Source organism: Eufriesea mexicana, unplaced genomic scaffold (genome assembly GCF_001483705.2).
Source record: "Eufriesea mexicana isolate 0111107269 unplaced genomic scaffold, ASM148370v2 scaffold1741, whole genome shotgun sequence".
Classification (NCBI taxonomy): Eukaryota; Metazoa; Arthropoda; class Insecta; order Hymenoptera; family Apidae; genus Eufriesea; species Eufriesea mexicana.
This window is the reverse complement of record NW_016909828.1, coordinates 45,475-64,657: the sequence shown is the minus strand read 5'-3', so window position 1 is coordinate 64,657 and position 19,183 is coordinate 45,475. Positions and strand designations below refer to the sequence as shown.

Sequence of the window (19,183 nt, the reverse complement as noted above, 5' to 3'; positions counted from 1 at the left end):
TTATAGACGTAATCAAAACCAATTTGTTCAATCGCTCATATACTGAACAGCCAATGGTGCTTGAACGAATTGTAGGAATAAAATGTTAATAATTTCGTATTAGTTATTTAGAATGGATTGTTCGGCCAATCATGTTTCTGAATGGTTATTAATGACCATATATCTAAACGAACCAACTTTAATAACGTTGCAATAGTAATATAGGATAATATAAAACGGTGTTACAGTCCTTCCGAGTTTTCTCTAAGGTACGATGATTATTACGGTAAAATATTACTCCTTTAGTAGTTACATTTATACCGATTTTTCAGCACACTTATAAAAATATCAACGAGGCGAAAACAAAAAAAAAAAAAAATTAAAAAAATATTTCGAAAAAATTTGAGACACGTTATTACTACTATTATTACTTATTAAAAATTATTATTTGAAAAAAGACGCGCAGAAGGTAGATTGTATATAGAACAACAGGTTCGTATTATTGATGACGCTGAGATAGCTGAGCTGAGACTAATAAATGTGACTTTGTAATAAATTAAAGCGTAGTTCGGTACACTTCAGACCCTGTTCTTTGTTAGGTTTTCCATGTGCAACAAGTCACAGGATCGTTTAGACTTTTAAGTGTAACATAATGCAAAACCACTTATATCTGTAATACTTGTTCTGCTTAAGTATTGATTTTATACACATTTATTTCCTTATAATTATATTTTATTTGTAATTTTTCTAAGAAAGCATTGATATTCAAATTGCTTCAAACTTGTACTGAAAAAGATAAAGAACTATGTTTTTGAAGTACATGTGTATGTTGAAAAATTTATACCTTATATATTATTCGATGTAGCATGAAATTGGAACCTTTAAACTTTACAAGTTATTTCAATATTTTTGAAAAAATTACATTTTATGTTTCACAATGATACCCTATAATACAGAACTTTTACAAAACTAAATATGTTTAATTTTATCTATTAACAAGTGTTAATTATGCATTATTTAGGTGCTTAAGCAATAATTTGACATAATTAAATTTAATAATGTAATATTAATTACATTAATTCGTATTCATTTTTGGTTTACAAACGGTAATATACATTCTTACGATAGATTTTTAAGAATTGACGTATTCATAGTTGCCAGTTCAAAGGCGCTAGTTTACTGACATCACGGAGGGTAACATGGCTTTGTTGTCATCGTAAATGATGTTCTATGTTACGTAGAATCAAGTGATTTCTATTAATATACTTAATTAAATTAATGAAAGCATGACACGCGCTTGAGTGGGTTACTATTTTATTCATCAACCTAGATGGACATGTTATTCTCTGTTAACGTTCGAACAAAGTGAAAGCTATGGCTGGTGCTGTACAAGAGGTTAGAGATCCTCTGTCTACAGACAATAAAGGTAATAATTATAACTATTTCCCAATAATGAATTTTGTTAAAAAATATCCTTACACTTTATATTTCTTATAAACAATATTTGTTTATTATACAAAATCAAAACTTGAATATAAAAATGGACTTTTAACAAGTCGAAATGTGTCATTGGTGCTCACAGAATGTATACACGTCATCGATAAGTCGGAGAAAAATTCTCGCATATTTATTTTTAATAGTATAATGTTTTTCTCATGAAAATGCTTTAATATTGGATATTTACTTATTATTTTAGGATGTGTAATTAACAAAACAACGATATCTTACGAGGAAATCGCTACTAAACTCTTAAACGAAAAGCTTTTATTAACGGCCTTGGAATTACACGCAGAATTATGCGAAGCTGGAAAAGAATTACCTATTTTAAGAGAGTTTTTTTCAAATCCAAATCACTTTGAGAGTCAAAGTATTAAGCCAGAACCATACACTCCTATGCGTATGTACAATGTTATGGAAGTTAATTGTTTTATTATAGAAATTTATTAACAATTAAACTGAATAAAAAATTAATAAAAAGTCAACACAAAAATGTAATGTTAAGATAAGTTTTTAGTGCTATATTTATGATGTCATAATTATCTATTTATTCCAAAATGATTAATCTGAAAAAAATTAGAAATAAGCGATGAGATATTGAACCTTGTTTTATTTATATTAATTACCAGATGAATTTTATTTTCCCCAAAGTTACAATATTTTTACTTGAAAGTAAATTAGCAAATTTATTAAAGTACTTTATGGTATTTAGCACTTTAGTGCTATATGCGTAAATGTTTTAGAAATATGATTATCTGTTCAATTTAAATGTTTTAATTAATCTTAACATTACTGATCATATATGACATTTATGATATCACTAACAAATCTGTTACCAGTTATCATATTTATGGCAGTCAACATATTATTTATTTATATATTATACACTTTAAAGTGAATTTTAATTCATTAGCTAGGTCTTCTAGTCAGGCTACTTTAGACTCGCTTGATATGACAAGATATTCAGAGGATGGTGCAGGTGTTGATGAAAGAGTAGCAATTTTAGAATTTGAACTAAGAAAAGCAAGGGAAAGCATTTCTGCTCTTCGTGCAAATCTCACTGTAGTAACAGGTTTTTTTCATGTTAACTATTATAATTTGACAATTACAATCATAGTATATAAACTAGTATTTATTTATACATTTTAGAGTCAGAAGGAACTACACCTGATAAGTGCTCTGATAAACATTTAGTTAGTGAACCTCCTATAAAACCCCATGAACAAAGAGCTATAAATTTTCTTGTTAATGAATATTTGTTAGCTAGTTCTTACAAATTAACATCAATCACATTTAGTGATGAAAATGAGAATCAAGATTTCGAAGATTGGCAGGATGTAGGATTAAATATTCCAAAGCCAGCAGAATTGTTACAAATTTATAGAGAATATATGAGAGCAAATGGATATGATAAATCACCTTCTGTGAGTGTTGGTGTGCAAACAGATTTTTATGAATTAGAATCAGAAGCAGAAACAGAAAAGGATGAATTTAAAGAAATGGTTTGTTTGAAAAACCTATCTATATGAAGCATTATATTTTGATTTTGATTACAATGATTTCTTCAAAATTAGGTAAAAAAAGTAGAGGAACTTAAACAACAGGCTGCAATATTAGAACAGGAAAAATTGGATTTGCAACAGATCATTGCTACCACTAATGAAAATTTAACTCAGAATCCAATCAAGGTATAAACTAAATTCATGCATAAATAAACGTTTAAAAAATTGTTATTGTTTTATTTGTAAGTGATATCTTCTTTAAATAGCAAGCTAGTAGCGGAACGATACAAACGATAAATTCGAACTCTACTACTCCGGATAAGTTTGAACTTCTTGAAACACCAGCTCGTGATACATCGACACTAACTCAGGAAGTTGATGAAGATGACAGCGTTTCTGTTGTTGTTAGTCTTGGTGAAACAGATCCTGGAGATAAAGAATGGACTAGAATTCAGTTACCTAGGGTGGATGTTACCGAAGGATCATCTATCCTTCCAAATCCGCCATCTAGGTATGTTATTTATTGAAAATAATATATATGATATTATTATAAAAATATTTTTATAAAAAAAAAAATAAATATTTTCAGACATTTACCATTGAAATTTAAGATGGAAGTAATAGCACATTGTTTAGTAAATGTTCCAAGCCCTGTAATTTCTGCGGCGGAAGATGCTTTTAAAAATGGAGTGACACGCGATACTCTTGTTCAAATTTTAGCACAAACGTTACCTCGCATTATACCCAATGTTATTTTAAACAAACGCGAGGAAATAATACCGTTAATATTAAGTGCAATTCGACTTCATGATGATTCTGCAGAGAGAGAAAAATTATTACAGTTGTTATTCAATCTAAAGAAGAGACCTCAAGAAGATGAAAGACAATTAATTCTAGCTGGTTAATACAAATTATCATGAATATATAATTTTTTAAGTAAAATTAGTTTTTATTTATTCATTTTAATACTAGGTTTCATTGCTATGGCAAAACTTGAAAACGAACCAATGGAAGGAGAAGAAATATTGACCATTTGTTGGGAACAAAGTCAGCATAAGTATCCTGAGAAAAGGTTATTGGCTGTTGAATGCTGTTCTGTGTTAGCTCCTTACATGTCAGTTGGCATAAGAAATTCTTTAATGCTCTCTATGCTCCAGCAAATGTTACTTGAAGATAAAGATCCTACAGTTAGAGCTAGTGTAGTGAGGAGTCTTGCATTGCTGATAGCTTTAATGGATGATCCTGATAAATATTTTCAGGTATTACATGAAAAAGAAAGTTATTTAGTATTTAATCAAAAAATTTATGTACATTATATTGATAATATATATCTTTTCAGTGTGAAGAATTAGCATTAACGGCCCTTTATGATACGTCATCTATCGTTGTTGAAGTCGCATCTTCTACACTTTTACCAATCTTAGCTCAGTGGGCACTTTCTCTTAAAAGATTGCAAACACATCTATTACCACGTATAATATCCAAAGTAAAGGGTCATTTAAAATCTGGATATTCTCAGCACTCACCTAATAAAGATCATATAGACAAAGGAAGAATAGTATCATCAATTGCGGTGTTACAATATTTACTCCCACATATGGTTATTTGCATAGCAGACACCGATTCGGTTAGAACTTACATTGAGGATGGAATATCATCTGATTTACGTACGTACATCATAAATTTGTATCAGTACATAATTTTAAAATAATTATACTGTATTATATTTTACTTATGCTTTGTTATGCAGCCGATGTGTTCCTGAATCTGTGTCATTCCAATATCGTTAATCCGAAAGTATTTTATGACGGTGACGTAGATATAGGAGCTCTTCTTAATACGTTTTTTGCAAATACATGGGAGAATGATTCATGGCCAGAATTAGAGTGGTTTACAAATAAATTGTATCTCATTTTTTTTCCTTATAAGCTTTTAATCAATACTTTTATATATTTATGTTTAACACTTTCAGAGTGTTGGACATTTTGGAAATGGTCAAATCTATCGATATCGTACAAGAGACTATTTTGAATGCTCTTCTAACGTACATTCATTCTTTATGTTCGGGTTTTGGGCGATATATTACGCAAACACGGGTAAATTTGATATTTCAATTACATTTAAATGTTATGTTATAAATAATCAACAATCTCTTACCTTTTAGATTCAGCCAATAATTGCATCTGAAGTAACTGAACTCGAGCAACAATTAACGACTTTGGCAACAGATAAAAAAAATATGAGTTTAACGTTAATTCCGACATATTTAATTATACTATCGACTTTAAATGGTATAGATGTTTCTAAGTCCTTAAAACAGTTCCTTGTTGCTTTATCTATGAGTGGCACCAGTATTACTAGTTTACAAATTGCAATCATTATGTTATGCGCTCAAGAACATATGCAAGAATATGTCCTTAGTGGTTTATGGGATGGTTAGTTTCATCGATAGTTTTAGTAGAAATTTTTTCTTTTTTAATTAGAAATTTAGTAATCAAGTTATGTTTTCCTTTCATTTTTTATAGGGGTAGTACATCAAAGACCCATCGTAAGATGTGCAACCGCAACATTATTTGGTTGCGTAATAGCTCACGTTTCCGATCGATTAGCAAGTGCTAAGGTAGTTCCTGCAATTGTAACGCTCGTTAGTGATCCTGATATGTAAGATATCTTTGTAAATATGTTATCTATTTTATATTAGCGAATTTTACTTACATTTAGAAATTCAACAAATTCAGTTATCTATTTTGAAACAGACATGCTTAATATGCTCGTTCTTTACTTTTAGAACTGTTCGGTCTGCTACAATTCCTTCCCTAGGTCATTTAATAACGGAATGTAAAGTAAGAGAGATGCGTGATAAAGCACGTTTAACTTTAGAAACCATTGCTAAAGAACCTCAAGGTATTCCGCCTACTTTAGCACTTCCATTCGTCTCAACGTTAGCATTCATTGCTCCTAATTGTCCCCAAAATTATATAGAAGATGGTAAATTTTTATTCATATTTACGTTTCCAAATATTTGAAAATACATGAAATTGACATTCTTAGTTTTGTATAGTTATAGCTACCCAATTAATGGGAATAACTTCAGCAGCGTTACATCAAGGTCGTAAGGTCGAGCTCGTTACTGCTTTAGTCGAAGCATATTCTGTTTTGGTTTATTGTCCACTGAGTAATCAGTGTGTTTCTGGGGTGTTATTACCAGGACTGAAGTACCTTGAGCAGTTGGTTAATCAATATTTACCTCAACAGAAGGAAGCTGTTCGATCACTTTTACGAGAAGCAGAATCACGACAAGATCTTTCAAAACCAATGGAGAGGTAAATATATAACTCACTAATATATACTATTTATTTCAGAAATAATATTGCAGTGGCTTATTTATTGTTGTTTTTTCAGATCTTTATCAATGAGTTCTGGTCTCTCATTATCAATGGCCACGGTAAATGTGGGGCAAGGTGTAGAAGACATGAGACAAAGAGTGAGCAAAATATTTCAACACAAAACTAGTTCACCAAGTATGTCTAGTATTTTTCGGAAGAAATAAGATCCTTTTTTTTTATTAATATTTATAGAGAAATATCACTTTTTATCCTTTTCAAAATTTTATATTCTTTTTTTGTTTTCAAATATTGTTTGTTTATAACATTTGTTGTACTTAACATATGTTATTGTATTGTACGATTAATGGTACAAGTAATGCACAAAATTTATACGAATCAGAATGTAATGTTATATAAATATTACTCGTTATAATCAGGATATAATATAAGTTTGAAGACGAATATTATTGAACATCGCTATAATGGTGTGCCTTTTAAGATGTAATTTTAAATTGCGAAATTTAATTCTTCTGAAGATGAAGATCAAATTAATACAGAACAAAAGTCAGTAGTATATTAATTTCGATTTTTAATTGCACAATTAAGTATAACATTAATTAGGAAGACAATTATAACGCTTTATATAATTACTTTTTTTGAAGTATTAAAATAAGTGAAGTGTTATTGTAGGTTGTTATTTTATATTTTGTGAAATTACGATATATTTATTAAAATGAATCTCAGCACTTACTAATGTAGATAGCTTATGTATTGTATAACATTAACGTGCTCTTACTTAAAAAAAAATTTCAAATATATCCTGCCATAATACGACTACGAATTTAAAAGTAAAACTTTAAGAATATTTGCTATATTTTAAATTATAGAAACGTAATTATAGGTACATTAACTGTTCGAGAAATCGGTTGTGATTATTAAGCGTTGAATGTCTGTAAAGGCAATTTCATTTTGTATTACTGTTTGATATTATGAAGCAAATTAATCTTTATTTTTATCACGACTAAGAATTTTGTGTGATACCATAGATCTATTACAATTAACGTACGTGTATATTTGTACTTAAATCAATCATATAAATATAAATTGGCAATGCTGTTTTCTTCGCTATAAACAAATGAAAAAAGTTAATCAAATTTATTTAAAATAGATCATATCTTGTAAGAATATTTTATTGTATCTATATATATATACAATTACATTTCCCGTATATACATATATGTTGATACACAGTACATGTATATAATCCACGTATACGTATATATGTATATATGTGTGTATGTACAATGATCAATAATTTTCTTTGCTTTTCATGACCAATGTATCATTATTTTACATACATATATGTATATACACGTGTATACACGAATATGTATTTACGTTTATTAAATATTAAATACTGTAGCTTGTATTATTACTGTGCAAAGAATAAATTTTATAGTATATTTATTCTAAATGCATTGTCCTAAACATGTTCGGTTTTCTTAGACATATTAGAAACTCTGGTTACGTTTGTATGATTCCGTGACTCACCATTAGTTGGCCATACACGCGTTATTATAATACAACGCGCGAAACATTCAATAGCCCTCAAATTATTTAATCGGTACCCTGAGCAATCTAGGTAATAAGTCTAAAACTAACTTTACTTTGCATAAACAATTTGTCCCGCCATGGTTCGCAATTTTTACGCGGGGAAGAGAACCTGTGTACGCTTACGTCTAAGAAACCTTCGGTGTAATATACTATTTACATGACTTTGAATTTCAATGTGATACTTCGAAGGGGAGGAAAGTTTTACGGTAAGCTCCACGCAAGTAACAACGATATGAGTGTATCTGTGAATGAAAATACACGCTATTTCTCTTTCAGTATGCCTTGTTATTTGAACGAAACAAAAATTATATCACAACTATCGTATGCGTATGAACTTGGTAATAAATAAATTAAAGATCAACTACCATCTCTATTCCTTTTTGTGTTCTTATAAATATATTCATATGTTTGCACTATGAAATCTCGTATTAGAAGAACAGTTATAAAAAATTTCAGTTTTCGTAAATTAAATCGTAATGAATAAAAGAAAACTCATTAGAATTCAAGTTAAATAATAAATACATATTATCTGTTTTTCTTATTTTCTCTTTTATTCCGGACTTTAACGTTTCTTTCAAAAATTGACTTCGTTCGTATGAAAAGTTTGCTTATTTATCGAAGAAACGTATCCGCGCTACACAAACACCAGAGACAACGATTCGCTGGGCATGACTTTTTAGTAACTGCTATGCACTCTTCTCGTTCCGTATTTCATTTCCTTTGTTCTCACGAAGACGACATTTCTTGCTTCGTCAACGATAATAATACTAAATAAAAATGGCTATCTATTCGTTGAGAGGGTAGTAATATCAGCAAGAATGGAACAAACTTATACAGGACTAACACATGTCTGGTTGAGTAGTGGCCTGCTACAGACACGGTGCGTTCTGTACCTTCGATGAGCATGGAACGAGTTAATGAAATACTCTCAAATATTTTTTTTTTTTGCCTCAGGATTTCCAATGAATATATGAGAGTATTCTGTTCTTGCTGCTAATGCAGCTATTACAAATTCTGGTTAAACAGAATCACAGGAGGAAGAAAAAATAATTAATCTTATCAAATTCAATATAAAAACTTCTTTTTAAATAAAACTTACCAAAATTTACTGTCGTATCAGCAAAATCGATTTTTGCATTTTGAAAGATTTTATCAGATTCTTCTGCAGGCATATTTAATGACAGCTTTAAAGCTTTCCTTAATTCCATTTTGTTAATATATGATAATGATTTTGTACCGCACACCTGTCAATCATGATATAATATTTTAATAACAGGTAAATATTTTACAGATTTTGTAATCTGTATTTTATTAGTACTTACTTCAAATGCTGTTTCGATTTTGTCTAGCTCCGAGATTGCGTTCGTTGTGGCTAATACAGTGAATAAATATTCTTCTAAATCTATTTTACCCTTTCCTTGCTGAAATAGTTGTAGCGTTAATAATGATAAATTATTCATTATTATCAAGAAGTATATTATTTATGTTTACTGTGAGAACATATTACAATTGTATAATTCATGTACTTTGTATATCTATCAAGTATTTCTATGAAAATCTTATAAACCAACTTATTAGAATTACAAAACAAACATGGCTATTTTGTAAGTATAAGTGAAAATATTAAATGATACAAACCCTATCGTGTATTCGGAAGAGTTGTTGGGTAGTAGGCTCTTTCTCATCTATTCTGAGGATTTGCGCAAATTCATGCAAATTAATTTCTTCGTTAAATCTTTCTTTTTTCTTCTGAATTAACTCTTCTTCCGTTTTCGCAGATACTAAACTACAGACAAATAAAAGATTCCGTATAATTCAACTATTATAACATTTATTATTGTGCTCTTACTTTTTTTATACGAATTTTATTAATTGTAACTACATACCCAAGTTTGTTACGAAGTTTGTGGGCTTCTACTATGGTGGATGCTCGTGGTATATGTAACTGATGAGCTTTGCTAATAATTCGGCAATCGTCATACGTATAATCTGACACGGGAATTTGTAATGCCCTAAAAGATAAATAAAATTCTATTTTTAAACCAAATTATTTACCTAAAACGTAACAGTATCATTTCTATTATTTTTCCTTCTGTTATTTGATATATATCGTTACACTTATAGCAATGGATATTATACATAAGTCAAGTGGATAAGTTAAATCGTTTCTAAAAATTTTGAACACCTATCTTCTTTAATAAAATATACTCACTCTGCCATAAGACGTCGCACGTTATTTGCATAGAGCTTAGGATCTGTTTTCTCAGCTTCACTTGGTTTGTAGACGGGGAGGAACTCAATTTCACAACTACTATTGAGTTGTGTTAATGTGAGCCAAAGTAACTTTAATCTGAAATTACAATTTTTACTTAATATTGGGAGCTTTTCTTTTAGCTAGGAAAAAGGAAGAGAAAAAAGAAGATAAAAATTAACAATATAACGCTTACGCTCCAGGACCCTCCCAGGTCCACGTTACGGTATCCAATTTATTAGGATATCTGATGCAGACAGGCTGTACAGGAACACCAGGATAAAATGCACCTGATTTGAAAGTAATGAGGCACGATCGATTTGTACAAGTACCTTCAGGGAAAATCATCACCTGTCGAAGGAAACCATTATTTTAATTTAAATGTTTTATAATAAGTACTTAAACACAAAATTTTTACCTTTGTTTGCAATAAGTTGAATAAATCAAGAAAATTGTATATTTTTAAAGGTGTTATTTTTATAACAAATCTCAATTAAAAAATATTGAAACTAATAAAGCGAAATATTGACTTGTTATTTGTTACAGGATATGTTACAATTAATTGGTATTATTACTCATTTTAAATATGACAAATTTTTATTTTTGCAACCAATAATTAAGTTGCAATTAAATTTTATAAAACTAAGAATTATGTTTCAAGAAGTTTGTCTGGATCGTGGAATGAACGGTAATTAGCAATTTAACGATTATTTCATTATACTTACATATTACTAAAATACGATTTTTATTAAATATGTATAATTCGTAAGCGATATAATTCGCAAATAGAAAATTCATAATATCGAAGAGCAGATTGTTCCTTCCTTTTCTCTCTTTTAATTATTTAATATATTAAATTCTCGATATATTTTTGTTCATATTAAAATGTTTCTTTGTTAACGGTACCTGTGGCCAATCCTCTTTCGAAGTAGCCCTTTCGATAATTTCCTTGATCGTATTTTGTCGTGAATTCGGATCTTCCCTCCAAACATAGACTGGTTGTGTATAGTTGATAAGTTCTGTGAGCGCATCATAGAAAAATGCATAATATAACAAACGGAAATGAAGAACTCTTATGCGTAATCAGCTTTTTTCATGAAATTTATATATGCTGTCGTCAATTTTAGTTTGACAACTTTATGCATTATATATATTATCTTCTCTGTATTTTTTGTAGATATTTTTAAAAATCCTTTTTGACACTTGTAAATATACTTCTCACAGTTTAGAAATATATGCTATCAACGAAAAAATTATATTCTTAGACAAGCTCTAAAAATTGGTTTTGGCAAAAAGCACTTTCGATATACATATTGTGGTGAATGGGACGATCTTTAAAAAATTAATTATAGCCAAATTTATTGACTAAATTTGAAATTCCCTTCAATTAACACTAGGTTTACGGACGCAATCTGTATACCTATTTCTAAGGGCACCTGTCACATTGACAGGTAAAGGAAACCATGTGCCTTTCTTTTTAACGATTAGTTTAATTTAAAAACAATTATATATTATATTAACAGTTTTAATATAAGTTAACTAAATCTGTTACCATCGTATAATTGGAGCAACCCTTCCGTCAAACTGACGGGTTCCATAAATCTAGTGTTAATAAAAAGTACATACGAAGGTTCGCTATACAAATAATCATTAGCTTATTACACGATATCTCTTCTCAATATGCGTTGAAGTTGTTACAAATTATAATCCAAAGATATTTATATTATAAAATTTTATACTATTATATTCCTTAATACTACATGTCGGAATGAAAGATTTTTGATTAAAATACTTGGGCATCCTTTTGAGTAAAAATCGGAGTTCACGATTTTCCAATTAAAGACAATAGAGGTTTCCGAGTGTAAATTACATTACTTTAAGAAATAACGAGAACAGCCCCTCGTGGATTAAATAATTAAACAACTAATTCAATGGTTGAAACCATTTTGTATCGTTTAAATCCCTATAAATCAAGAAATAAATATCTATACCAATCCCTTATAAACTTATCGATTACATTTTACTCGGAAAAAATGAATTTAAAATTCTATCTATAGAGCCATTATACAAACCCAATTTACGTTTGAGAATCTCTGATAATCACTAAGCTGTACATTTGACTATTTACGGTTACTCCATCTACTTGATTTACCGAGTAACCGTGGTCATTAGGGCAGAGTAGCGACAGCACGACTAGCCTATCATTTATCGAGTGTTTGGTTGGTTAATCACGGAAAGTGAGCGTAAAATCGTTTCAATAATTGGCACATACTTCCGATGAACGGGTTCAGCCCTGATTCTCGTCTTACGATGATCGAAGGGAAGCCAGTTATGTAGACAATCCCGCCATCCATGAAGGTCGAATGGGGTGCGACCACTAAGATCGGTGCTTCCGCCCTCGTCGCCTGTCTGCCACGCACAATGATTCTCATTCCTCCTGCTTGGTAAGTCAGTCGGCCCATAAAGCACAGCCAGGGCACTATTTTGCTGCAGGGTTTCAATCGAGCGTGGTTAACATATCCCAATTACATTAATTGCATTCCGCAATTTCTCGCGTTCTATTTCTTTCGTCTTAAGACTCTAAAACAGATCGTTCCGTCGCTTTGAACGCGCGCAAATCTTTGCTTATCTTCCCAAGTGAATACATAACCTCGATATCTGTCGTCGTTCGATTATCGATCGATCGCTCGAACGGAGCGAATTATTCTAAGGCAATTTCACATCGAACAGCATTTAACCCTTTCGATGTTCTCTGATAGAAAATATAAGCATTCTTACACGAGTTGCACGATTTGTATTTGTCACAAATGGAATTAAATGATTTATAGAGACACTCTTACGGAAAAGGAATTACATACATTTTGCAATTTATACGAATTTTGCGATCCGCAAAGCTTGAAGCTCCCACTAGTCACGTTCCTTTCATCTTTTCTTTGAATCGACTTTCTAAGGAAACGTGGCTTACTAGGAAAATCTCGAGTAATACTAGCGACGAATTACACGACTGAAAATTCTCGTCTCTTTTTCCCCAGTGCTCGAAAAATCGCATAAATTATGGCATACTCGTTCGCTCGAACTCCCGGTTGCACATTCTACGGAAATGGTTTACAGCTTCGTTGATGCGGTTAATTAACATCAATTAACGTCTCGAACACTGTACCAATGTAAGGTTATCCTCGTTAAGAAACGATGATAACCGAAAAATGAAAGTCAACCCGCGATAATTTATAGAATAAATGAAAGTTTATTTCATTAATGCAATTTCACGAGTATCGCGTCACATTTTTCGATAATGTATGATGTGTATAGCGTTATGCGTCAACCAAGGTAATACTGTTTACGAAGTTAAGAACGCCACGAACTATTTCTTCCCGAGCGCATAGAAACATACCCGGCCAGTACAGGAGAAAACTCCGCCATCTGTGTATTTGCACAACAGTGAAACTTTCTGCTACAGCAGAGCCACGTGACATTGTAACGAGAAAGTATACAGCAGCCGTGAGTTCGTTACTCTACGAGTAATATCGACGATTTCCATGCATATGCTTTGTAAGATGAACTTCGATAAAATATTCTTTTTATAAATTAATAGGAGTAGGATAAACTTCCATGTCGCATCGTGAAGGATGATTATATATTATATCGGAGTCCCGTGATTATTTTAAAGCGTGAAATGAAAGGAAGAAAAATGGAATTAAAAAGGTTCGAAAAATGGAGAACAGGAGAACGAATATGGGATGTTCCACGCAACTGGAAGAAGCTGTATCTTTAAAACGATTAAATACAGGAGAAAATATCGTGGAGCCAAATGAAACGACATAGGACGAAATATCTTTTGGGGTTAACTTCGTGTATTTTATATAATACGTGAGTACCTATTTGTAGAAGAGGAATGATGTGGTTGAAGTACGTGGATTTGTTCAGAAAAGAAATTGCAATTGCATTCTCGTGATATGATACATTTTCTATTATTTCATTTACAATCGTGGTCTTGCAATTTTATTTTAATTTATCTTTATTGTTTTAAAGATATAGGTTATCCTATTTGCGTAAGACACCATGTGTACGAAGCGATTGGTGGTAGCATCCTCAAGCATTAAAAGTATAACAATGAGAATTTCTCGTTGTGTAACTCGTGATGGAAAATAATGCACTTCAACTGTGCTCCAGAACATTAAATAGTGTTAGTTAATAGCGTAGGTATGCCCATTATTCCACATTTTGTTAGTATAGATGTTCCCATTCACCACATATGTACATTTTTCTGTTAGCCTATTCTATGTATTTCTCCTTTTCTTTTTTTTACGCAGCTGCAAAGTATATATACATATGTACACGGTTTCATAATCTTCAGTCGATATGGCTTTTTTCCGTGTCACTACTTATGCACGTATTCATTATGGTAATGAAGTTACATATTTCGAAAAATCTGAAGAATAATGCAATTGTAAAATGTTTTAATACGTACAACTATAAAATTGTTTTAATAATAGAATCGAAGACTGACATAATCGCGATTTTTATATTATTATTTAATACAAAATTTTGATTGCTAATGTGAAAATTTTCGATTTATGAACTTTCGAGAAGTAAAAATATAAAATAAGGGAACATATGTATGTCCGTAGTGAAAGATTCAGCTCGATAGGAATAAAACTAGGGTATCTATAGTGAAATTTATAAAAAGTCGTGTTCCATCGTGTCACATTTCCCACAACAATCGAATGGCAATAGTCTTTCTTTTACTTTTTATGCAAATTCCCCGGCTTTCTTGTACCACGCGCATTAGTACCGCTTTTACTCCCAAAGCAAAAACAGAAAAACGAGAAAAAAGGCAAAGGCATTTTCCCATTCAAATGGTGCACATTATAGCTGCTTTTAGTCTTTCAACTTGTCGCAATGTTTGACACGTAATTATTCAAGGCAAATAGCAATAAATCGCGAAACAGGTAATAAAATTACGAAACAAATGTCTTTTCGCTCATTTCAGTTTCGAGGTACGATCCTCTGATATGAATAATCGCAAAGAAAAGGAAGTAATTCCACGAGATGGAACAACGACTGTGGTGTGGCTTGACAGAGCAAAAGTTGGAGACCTACATACTTCCAAGAAAAGGAATACGTCCGATCTCTGCCTTGGCGACGATGCTCGGCCCGCCAAGATAAACAACCGGAAGTGCATCGAAGAAGCTTGAATGCGGAGCTAGGGCTAACACAGGAGCAACCTTTGTCTCTGCTTTACGACCTTTGACCTTCAGATGGTGAAATCCTCCGCAGATGAACAATGCTCGCATCATCCAGCAGATCACGATTCGCATATCTCTGTTATTTCCAATTTTTGTTTTTTCTTCTTGTTTTTTTTTCTTTTTTTTGTTTTTATGTATCAAGCATATTTAAAAGACATATTCATTTATTGTATATGTATGTATGTATGTATGTATGTAATTGTTCACAAGCAACTCTACTACTTTCTACATCGTGTTATCTATGCTTCGCGATGCATGATATTTAACGTAACTACAAAATCAGTAGCATCTCGTTTACTATAATGTATATTTTGTGCTAATTTTATTTGATGATACTTCGTGTTTACATTCCTTCTCCACGAAATTAAACTGAATAATGTGCAATCTTTATGGATCGAATATCTGTGAGATCTGATAGGTAACAGCTGATTGATAACCGTTCAGCTGATTCGATATTCTTCTTTACGTTGGCTTTTTGAATTTTTCTTTTGTGGTAATCGAGATTCCACTGTGTCGAATAATTAAGTTTCGTGTACCTGTCTCTAATAGATGATTAAATTAATGTGGAAATGAAGCTGTGAATATTTTTCCAAGTGTGCATATTTCATATTCTTTTGATATTTTGCGATGCGTAAGAATGCAGTATAAAACTTCAAATACATGAAACATTCATTTTGCTAGACATGCACAGAGAAGTCCATCTAGAGTACAGAGGAAGATGTTCTAAACTAATTTTGATGCTCGACGAAAAATAGTACTACCATATACAACGTACACGTTAAATTGCTCGTTTACTAATTTCTACGCAATATAATACAAACACGATGCAAAGAAAGAAACGTTTTGTGTGTGTTTTTAATGGTTATAACACAGAGATATTACCTTCGAGACAGAAAACTATTGTTACTGGGAATCCAAAGTCTGTGCTATTGCTAAATTATTTATCTAGAACTAGATAGTGACGTTGTTACATGTAAGGAATCGTTTTTATTGATCATTATTCATGAATAAAGAAAGCTGCCAAGGAAAGTACGTTTGTTTCCATGTGTGTGATTCAAAGGAAAATATTTATCGAGGTATTTCTCTCGCTAATTTATTTTATGGCTGATTTTACCACCGACTCTAAGTATTTTTCAAAACACTATATAAATTTAAATTTAAAATAAATACGAAAAGTAATTATCGATAAAATATGAGACATAATTATTAGAAAAGATTCTATACGTGATATATAAATTACAAATACGACAAAAATTTAATATTTTTCATTTCCATCGAATATTTAATACACATATTAACCTTTCATCTTTCTTTTTTTATTTCAATTATACTAAATTCAATCTGAGAGTTATATACCTCTGACTTTTAATTAATTAGTATCGACGAATATGTATGTTCTTTTGTGTAAAGGATTTAAAGGGATTAATAATCCGCATCGTATGCTATATATAAAAATGTGTAAAACATAAAATCAATATTCTACATCTACATCGTGCATGGAGCTTTGCATTTCCAGTTAATAATAAATGCAGACTATCTAATGCCAGAAGTAAAAAGTAGAATAGCAACTAGTATAAATCATTGTATTATGCAAAAAGCTATATCGCTTGCATGCAAACGAACTTTTGCCGATAACATTTCTCCTTGCAACTTGTCCTTACACGAGGCTTTAATATTCTAAACAATGTCCACGTGTGAAAGTATTAACGAAAGTTTCGTGACACACTTCTTCTCCAGATAGAAATCCAAACAAATAACTTCCTCGAGATTGCATTACAACTAAGAGAAATACGTGTTTCTATTGCAATCTTTCCCATCGGTAATCGGAATATTTGTCAAATAGAAAAATTCAAAATAATCAGAAGAACATTAGAAAATATCGTTATTCCTTCATCGAATTGGATTCCAAACTTAACCGCAATTGTAATCGTTATTTCCTCTTCAATTATAAACAACAATAAAAAGAACAAACCAAAGGACGAAAGAAGCAACGCAGTCGATAAATAATTAAAGTAAATAATTAAATACAATTTTCTAAGATACTTCGTTAGCGGAAAAAATTCTGGAAATTTTTCACAGTCCGATTTATCGGAAAGAAATAGTAATAGCAGAAGCGTAATATGAATATTCGAACGCGATTTAAAGGTAGACCCAGAAACTCGATGCTTTCCGCGCGATGTTGGCTCGTTTCGGTGTATAGAAATTACAAAGATTAAAGGCATCGGAGGTATCGTTGGTAGCGTGATTGTGGCGAAGTGCAAACGCGGCACTTGTTGCGATTAAATGTCGTGCAACGATTGAAATGGTGACATACGATCGGAAAAAAGACAGCGGGGAAGCGTTCTAGTGGATTCCTTCGATTCGAAGCTCACGAAGTAGACGCGAACTACTTATCCGACGTGTACTTTCTCCCGTTACTTATTCTTTTTATCCGTATCCTCGGCCGTTTCCTCGCCGCGGTCATTCACGCTCTCTCCCCACTGGGCATCTTCAATCGTTTCAAGTGTGCGACCGTGAAATAAAATTTTTCAAAGGATGTCCGCAATTTATCCTCATTATTTCGTCTCGGCAATGGCGGCCGGTCCTCGCTAGGACCGCGCCTGTGCCACCGTCTTCAGCCACCAGCAATTATGGAGTAGGCTTAGCATCCGAATCGGGAATAACAGCAACTTTCGCAAAAACGTTCACGTTTGTGTTGCAGGTCGAAAGAACTGCGGTATAATTAGGTTTTTCTTCAAAATCCAGCGAAACTCCGTGATTTTACTGTTCTTTTATTGGCGTTTCACCCGCCATCCCGATCGTAAATTAATCGCTTTTATGACGCTTAAAACTAGCTCTAACCACGCTCTTTATTTTCAACTCGCATCTCGACGTTTGTTTGCCGCACAATCTAATTTTGTTATTACCACCTCGTGTCCTGTTTTCAACTGGAAGTAGCGCATGGTGAAAAATTCCTCTACGTATAAACAAACAGGGAACACGCGGAGTTAAATGAAATCGAGCTATTAAATTTGATTTACTCCATAGGAATAAAATTTATCGTTCGAAACTTTCTTTAAACCTGGAGATAAATAATTTTCGTTATTCTATCATGACTCGTGATTAGAATCTTTTCCATTAAAATTGCTGATATCCTACGTAGCTTTGCATACAATCGAAAGCATACGATTACTGCTGCCAATTTCTTCTCCGAACCATAAACACCTCGAACGCCTACTTTTCCCTACTTCTTAAACAATGTCACACTGCCCGGTGTTTCATCGCGGATGTAATTTAATTAATAAGTACAAGGTAAACGAAAGTTTAAATCGTTAACGAATAACTTACGAGTACCAAGGTAAAAAACGGTACGTACGGTCGATACGATCGACTAATATATGCAAGCGTAATTAACAGCGTGAAGCATACATTGATCTCAGAAAGCACACGAAGAAGCAAGCGGAAGTTTACAATTTCGCGTGCACAAAGATGTAAGCTACAAGCGTGATCATCGCGTGGAAATAATGAGATAAAACTCGAATAAAACGTTCAGATCGGATGGTTAACTATGGGAAACGCAGGAGAGAAAACACAGGCAACAAAAACGTAAGGAACTGGAGGGTAATGGCAGTTTCGTGTATTTTACCGTCTCCACCCTTTCAGAGGTGCACGACGAAGGTCTTCTTCGGACAATCCAAGGAGACCAAGACAGGCCAGGAGCCAGGCCATGATCACCAGAGCCGTAATTGCAGCCAGTCTGAATGGTAGAAGAGCTACCGTCAGGAATGC

At 32.1% G+C, this 19,183-nt stretch overlaps 2 protein-coding genes across 4 annotated transcripts in view; one reads left to right on the top strand and one right to left on the bottom strand.

Annotated features, from left to right (window-relative positions):
* Positions 1 to 1,170: 1,170 nt before the first annotated feature.
* On the top strand, positions 1,171 to 6,528 carry LOC108548590 (lisH domain and HEAT repeat-containing protein KIAA1468 homolog). Of its 2 annotated transcripts, none has more exons than XM_017901613.1 (16): positions 1,171 to 1,405; positions 1,676 to 1,876; positions 2,390 to 2,548; positions 2,626 to 2,978; positions 3,051 to 3,164; positions 3,245 to 3,489; positions 3,568 to 3,878; positions 3,951 to 4,237; positions 4,318 to 4,645; positions 4,729 to 4,864; positions 4,951 to 5,074; positions 5,143 to 5,413; positions 5,504 to 5,639; positions 5,767 to 5,966; positions 6,040 to 6,301; positions 6,381 to 6,528. In XM_017901613.1, exons 1-16 carry the CDS (start codon positions 1,354 to 1,356, stop codon positions 6,526 to 6,528), a joined length of 3,327 nt encoding a protein of 1,108 aa, XP_017757102.1. In that variant the 5' UTR covers positions 1,171 to 1,353. The 2 variants fall into 2 exon arrangements, with proteins under 2 accessions (XP_017757102.1, XP_017757101.1); XM_017901612.1 differs by having other exon boundaries at positions 4,729 to 4,882.
* A 1,951-nt stretch (positions 6,529 to 8,479) lies between these two features.
* LPCAT (lysophosphatidylcholine acyltransferase) overlaps positions 8,480 to 19,183 on the bottom strand; it is a 21,962-nt gene continuing 11,258 nt past the window's right edge. Inside the window, exons 3-12 of one of the 2 annotated variants that reach the window (XM_017901607.1) lie at positions 19,041 to 19,183; positions 15,274 to 15,491; positions 11,076 to 11,188; positions 10,366 to 10,520; positions 10,131 to 10,268; positions 9,805 to 9,930; positions 9,557 to 9,704; positions 9,241 to 9,339; positions 9,018 to 9,162; positions 8,480 to 8,932 (exon numbers count right to left, since the gene is read on the bottom strand). In XM_017901607.1, coding sequence (XP_017757096.1) covers positions 8,847 to 8,932; positions 9,018 to 9,162; positions 9,241 to 9,339; positions 9,557 to 9,704; positions 9,805 to 9,930; positions 10,131 to 10,268; positions 10,366 to 10,520; positions 11,076 to 11,188; positions 15,274 to 15,491; positions 19,041 to 19,183 — 1,371 coding nt within the window. In that variant the 3' untranslated portion in view covers positions 8,480 to 8,846. Of the gene's footprint in view, positions 8,933 to 9,017; positions 9,163 to 9,240; positions 9,340 to 9,556; positions 9,705 to 9,804; positions 9,931 to 10,130; positions 10,269 to 10,365; positions 10,521 to 11,075; positions 11,189 to 12,441; positions 12,657 to 15,273; positions 15,492 to 19,040 lie in introns of both variants that reach the window. The other variant, XM_017901608.1, reaches the window with a different exon arrangement.

Coding starts and splice junctions, on each gene's coding strand:
- LOC108548590 (XM_017901612.1), top strand. CDS start 1,354: ATGGCTGGTGCTGTACAAGAGGTTAGAGATCCTCTGTCTACAGACAAT. Junction 3,165..3,244: donor TAACTCAGAATCCAATCAAG/GTATAAACTAAA, acceptor TTCTTTAAATAG/CAAGCTAGTAGCGGAACGAT. Junction 4,238..4,317: donor ATCCTGATAAATATTTTCAG/GTATTACATGAA, acceptor ATATCTTTTCAG/TGTGAAGAATTAGCATTAAC.